Consider the following 5,456-nt stretch of genomic DNA (forward strand, 5'->3'; position numbering starts at 1 on the left):
ATTCTGTCTATTTAAAAAAAATACATATAAATGCATTCAGGCTTCCGTACTCTCTCAGAAAGAGGTTAAAGCTGTGTTATTTTTTGCCCAAGGCCTCAGGAGCAGCAGATGTAAACAAACAGACGAGCCATTCATGCAGCTGACCGCGATGTTTCAGTGGAAACGGACAGAACAAACGCTGGTGGACATGTGTTTAAACTGAGCAATAACTCTTGATAAATGCGATTCTTAAAGGATGCTCAGGCGATACTAGAACGCGTATTCTGCTTTTTATATTTCTAAAAAAAAAGTGTTTTCAGTGTAGAGCCTGCTTTATTCTAATTGAGGTTATTATTGGCTTCTGCAGCTTCATCTGAGACAAAAAAATACACCCTTAATATCACGAGATTCTGCAGCTATGCATTTAGAAATAAATAAATACAAACACCTCATTACCAAAAAAAAAAGTAGCAGCATCCCCTTTAGCAGAAATCTAAAAGCACGATGCAAGAATATAGATGTCAAAAACACAAGGTGATTGCATTTCATTCTAACAAATTTATTGTGTCTCAATCAGCTCGTACGGAACCACTACTGAAATTAAATTACAATCAAATGATCACATCAAAAATGTACCCTTATTACCTAACAACGGTCAGCTTTATGATGATTTGTGCTCCTTTAGAAATACAAAAGAATAACAAAAATAAGGGCAACAACAAAAATAGAGGAAAAATATTGAAACGAAAGAAGAAAAAAAAAAGGGGAAGCATCTTACACAAGTTTCCTGGAGAGGAAGAGGGGAAAATAAATTACCGTTTGGAATAATTCATACGTATTCCGAATAAAATATTAAAACAAGTAATTCTGATGAAAAATATAAAGTAAATAAGTCAGATCAGTATCTGATCTAGTGATCTATATTGCCGGCTTTACAGAGTTTCTTGTTTATTAAAACCTACCAAAGAACACTGCTTAGAAAGGGCAGCATTAATAGAATATCCACAGCACCCACTCAGTCACACTTGGCAACAGATTTTTTTTGTTCTTCCTCAAATAAGTGCAGTTTGAAGTCTTTTTGCAAATGTCTTATGCTCTTTTTGTTGAGAAAAAAAGGAGAAGAATCCACTCACGCTGTCAAAGTCCTTTAAATAATAATAATATAAAAAAAGGGGGAGGGGGTGATCTTTTTAAGATCAGGCAGTTTTTTGAAGGGGACAGTCCTGCTTTCTCTTTTCTCTCTGGACCTGGAGATGGGACAAAAAAGAAGAATAATCCTCCTCCTGGTGTGTGTGTTGGGGGTGAAAACATGCAGTCCACGTGAGGGGGTGGGGGTGGGGGGAAAGAACAAATTTGCAGGGAAATGATGGTGGAAGCGTCGTGGATGTCACTCTTGTTCATATTGTTGCCCCCCTTCTGTTATTGTCAGGCGAGGAAGAAGGGGAGGGAAGGCGGTTCAGTCCTAAATATACAAAATGTCTGCTCCTTTGTTTCTTCAATCAAACAGGATAAAGAAGGAGGGAATTTCTTTTTTATGGGAGAGAAAAATATTTCAAAAAAACAATGCTTGGTTTCCTCTTGGTGTGGTTTAATGCGCCAAAATTACCTGGTGGAATGAACTTGTGGTTGTCACCCTCTGGTCGCTCGCTTCATCTTTTAAGTAATCTACTAAAAAATGCCCCTGAAAGAAAAAAGCAGAAGGAACCTTTTAGGTTAAGACATTTTTGAGGGCCTGGAAGAAGGTGCGTTTTTTTTCAGAAAAGGGGGAGGATTTTTGGGAGGAAAAAGGGTGATTTGTTTCTGGTGAAAAATATAAACACATTTTGCAGTCTCATTCATATTCCCTCACAATCACAGTATCAAAAAAATGTGGCTATCCTGGAGATAGTCTGTATGTTTTTAAGCAGTTTTAAATTCATATAAAATATTCTGGTGTGCTGTTCTATGTTTCACTGAACATTCTTTTGCAGTCCATGGAGGGGGGCGGTGTTTCTGCACTCACATTGCCGACCTGAGAGTACACATCCTCCGGCGTCTGAGCCACTCCTGGGGGCGTCATCCGTTTTTCCTTCTGTCTCCTATTGCAAAACCACACTCTAACCACCTCCTTCTCCAGCTGCAAGTTGTCCGCCAGGGAGGTGATCTCCTGCGCCGAAGGTTTGGGGCATTTTAGGAAGTGGCTCTCCAAAGCTCCCTTGACGCTCACCTCGATGGAAGTGCGCTTCTTTCGCTTCCTTCCCTGCGCCGCGATCTTGTCGATGCTGGTGGGGCTGCCGGTGGACGAGTCGGCCTCCTCCAGCCACTTGTTTAACAAAGGCTTCAGCTTGCACATGTTCTTGAAGCTGAGCTGCAGAGCCTCGAATCTGCAAATGGTGGTCTGAGAGAAAACGTTCCCGTACAGGGTGCCCAACGCCAAGCCGACATCCGCCTGCGTAAAGCCCAGTTTGATCCTCCGCTGCTTGAACTGCTTGGCGAACTGCTCCAGGTCGTCCGACGTCGGCGTGTCGTCGTCCGAGTGCGGGTCGTGGCTGTTGACGCCTTGGTGGTGCTGGTGGTGCTGATGCTGGTGGTGATGGTGGTGGTGGTGGTTGCCGTGGTCCAGATCCGGGGTGTCCCCCCTCACCAAGCCCGGGTGCACCAGGCTCTGGCTCCCCGGGCTCAGCATCCCGTTCACTGTGAACCCCCCGGGCTGGGAGTAGATGAGCGACTGCTGCTGCTGCTGTCCCCCGGATATTGAGTTAATGTGCGCGGCAGTCGTGCTCCCCCAAGCCCCGGCGTGAGTCTGGTGGGGGGTTAAGTGAGGGGGCCTGTGGTGCAGCGCGGTGCCAGTGTGCAGATCGTCTCTGCCGGAGTTTTTCACGTCCTGCTGCTGCGGGCTGCCTGTCATCCCGACGGGACTCGACGACCACGGCGATCCGGCTTCAGCTGCAGCCACCGCGGCTGCTGCTGCGGCTGCTGCGGCGTGCGGCAGCGATGTCACCCATTGATGGGCATGGCTCAGCATGTGTCCCCCGTTGCTGGCTGCCATTGCGTTTTGCATAAAGTCACTCTGCACCATCTTGACCGAGGGGTCTCCCCTGTAACCCCCAGACCCCGAGGTAACCGCAGCGCTGCCCGGCTGCATGCCACCACCTCCGGAGTCAGAGTGCACGATGGAGCCGGACGATAAGATGCTATTGCTGGCCAGATAAGGATTGGAAGCCGCGGTGGCCATTCCGTCAACCCTTATGAATATGTTTGTGGATAACCCCCCTCCCTTTTACAGTCACTTCTTTCGAGCAGGCAAATTGTATCTCATGAATTATTCAAACTTTAAAAGTATGGGGAGCTTTTTGGTGATACCATCGACGTGCGTAAAAACGCAAAAAAGCTTCAAAAACAGCCGCAGAAAACTGGATAAAATCCGCATGAATTTACAGCATTCGACTTCAAACTGTGCATGGAAATCGGCGATAAATCCCAGGTTTTTCAAAAGCCCTTTGAAACCATGTGCAGTCCGTTTGGAAAGTTTTGCACTGGGATGGAATTGGGCGCATTAAAATTAAAATATACAGCTGGAAAAGCGTCGTCCCAAACAAACTTTTGCTGCTCGCTGAAACAAAAAAAGCCTTGCAAATTCTCCACAATGTCCAAAGTCCCAGTTTATGTCCCCTTTGGATGAGAAAAACATTAGCAGAGAGTCCTCACTTCTTTTGTAATTCAGTTTCAGAGATTTCTCCCTCGCTTTATTCTTTTCACTCTCTTCTTTTATAGCTCTGTAGAGCCTCTCTTTGTTCTGTTTTGATGTATATAAACCTGCCAAACCGCAAACTCCCGTTGAAGTACAATCCCAGTATAACAGTGCACGGCGCTGCTCGCGAGCCTCTTCTCTCATTCGCTTGTTCTCTCTCTCCACCTCTCTCTCTATATCTCTCGCTCTCTCTCTCTCCCTGACAGGCCCGCGTAGTCCCGCCCCTCGCCAAAACCCCGTCTTTACGCACGGATGTTTACCCCCGTACGTCCTCGCTCATTGGCCACCAACGGTTGTGATTGGCAGCCCCTCGCCAGCCCTTGCTCCGGGGCGCACGAGCCCTCCTTCCGGCTGTTCCGATTGGCTGGTTTTTAATTGCAGTCCAAACAAAACGGGGGAACACAACTCAGTAGTAAACAGCGCTGAGATATTAGTACACAAACAGGGGTGAAGGGGTAAATAAAAAGGTCGATAAAGTGTGACCTCTGCTTTGAGATCATCAAGATAAACTTCCAAAGTTTCTCACATTGAACTTCAATATGCCCTTTGTTCTTTATTTAATAAAGTGGATCTGTTTAAAGCTTCAACATTAAGATAAACACATTTTATTAAGATGACTTAATATGGATAAATCCAAATGAGCAAATCACAATTCTGCAAACTTAATGGAAGTAGTTTAGTATTCTGTTTTTCTTTGTATAACACATTTCCAGGACTAATTCAAGGCTTGGGAGTTTATGCAAAACATGCACCCTCATGTGGCATTATAAGATGCATTTTGTTGCGTTTATTATTGACTGGTTTTGTCATAGAATAAGGCCCAGCAAGACGTTTCATTCCTTTGAGCGACCCATGAAAAATATTGATTTAAAATATATATATATAATAAAAGGCAGGTTGACTAAATGTTGCATACTTTATTTAGTGGTTATCATTTCAATCTGTTTCGGTGGAATTTAAGAGCTCAAATAAATTGTTAACAACTGTTTAAAAGTAGAAAGGAAAGTCTTCCAGGATCATGATTGCAAATAAGAAACCATGACACTGCACCCTGAATTACCCCAGAGCATGCAGCGTATATATTTATGTTCCAGAGAGAGGATGTGCACGTCATGATTTGTAGAATAAAAAAGGGGGCTCTGCAGCTCTGGCGTCCTCAGAAGGCTCCTCAGGAGTTCACGCACAAAGGTTATGGTGACGCTTCCACGCGTGAACGCCGTAAAGAGAAAGTGGCAACCAAAACAAGAGCAAATTGAGCAGTTCCTTTGGGGATTTGCGCCGTGAAAACACAGCCAGAGATACAGCGCAGCATCCCTTTAGATGGCCACATAACCCCGCACATGAATGGGGCCTTTGTTTGGATCCTTTGCGCCTATATTCACGCACCCATGGGTCTGATTGTGTGTGTCCAAGTGCACCCATAGTTTGAGCTGAGGGTGCCTGTAGCCTGTTGAGACCACCTGGCTGAAACGAGGCCTTCAGCAGGTGATGTTCTGACAGGATTAACTCTACTGTGCTAAAAGGTTAGAGCTGCATGTCGTGCGTTAACCTAACTCCAAAGATGACGCTCAGATTGTAAAAGGAGGATTTCAGGGCAGAGGAGTAGTTGTGTTCTCCATGCCAGTTCCCCCCTCCTCCTCTACTTCTTCTTCTCATCCCAGTAGATTTAATTTGGCTCCAAATCGAGTGAGCCTCGTGGATTTGTTTACATTGAATAGGCAGGCTAGGGGCCAGAAGCATGGGGGCC

At 45.3% G+C, this 5,456-nt stretch overlaps 1 protein-coding gene across 2 annotated transcripts; it reads right to left on the reverse strand.

Annotated features, from left to right (window-relative positions):
• Positions 1 to 517: 517 nt before the first annotated feature.
• Positions 518 to 3,896, reverse strand: pou3f3b (POU class 3 homeobox 3b). Of its 2 annotated transcripts, none has more exons than XM_061032723.1 (2): positions 1,991 to 3,896; positions 518 to 1,660 (listed from the first exon to the last, which is right to left on the reverse strand). In XM_061032723.1, the coding sequence occupies exons 1-2, from the start codon at positions 3,191 to 3,193 to the stop codon at positions 1,568 to 1,570; spliced, it is 1,296 nt and encodes a 431-aa protein (XP_060888706.1). In that variant the 5' UTR covers positions 3,194 to 3,896; the 3' UTR covers positions 518 to 1,567. The 2 variants fall into 2 exon arrangements, with proteins under 2 accessions (XP_060888706.1, XP_060888705.1); XM_061032722.1 differs by having other exon boundaries at positions 1,982 to 3,886.
• Positions 3,897 to 5,456: the final 1,560 nt, after the last annotated feature.

The sequence above is a fragment of the Labrus mixtus genome, chromosome 24, assembly GCF_963584025.1.
Source record: "Labrus mixtus chromosome 24, fLabMix1.1, whole genome shotgun sequence".
In the NCBI taxonomy this organism is placed as follows: domain Eukaryota; kingdom Metazoa; phylum Chordata; class Actinopteri; order Labriformes; family Labridae; genus Labrus; species Labrus mixtus.

Coding starts and splice junctions, on each gene's coding strand:
- pou3f3b (XM_061032722.1), bottom strand. CDS start 3,193: ATGGCCACCGCGGCTTCCAATCCTTATCTGGCCAGCAATAGCATCTTA. Junction 1,661..1,981: donor TGTACTCTCAGGTCGGCAAT/GTGAGTGCAGAA, acceptor TTTTTCTTTCAG/GGGCATTTTTTAGTAGATTA.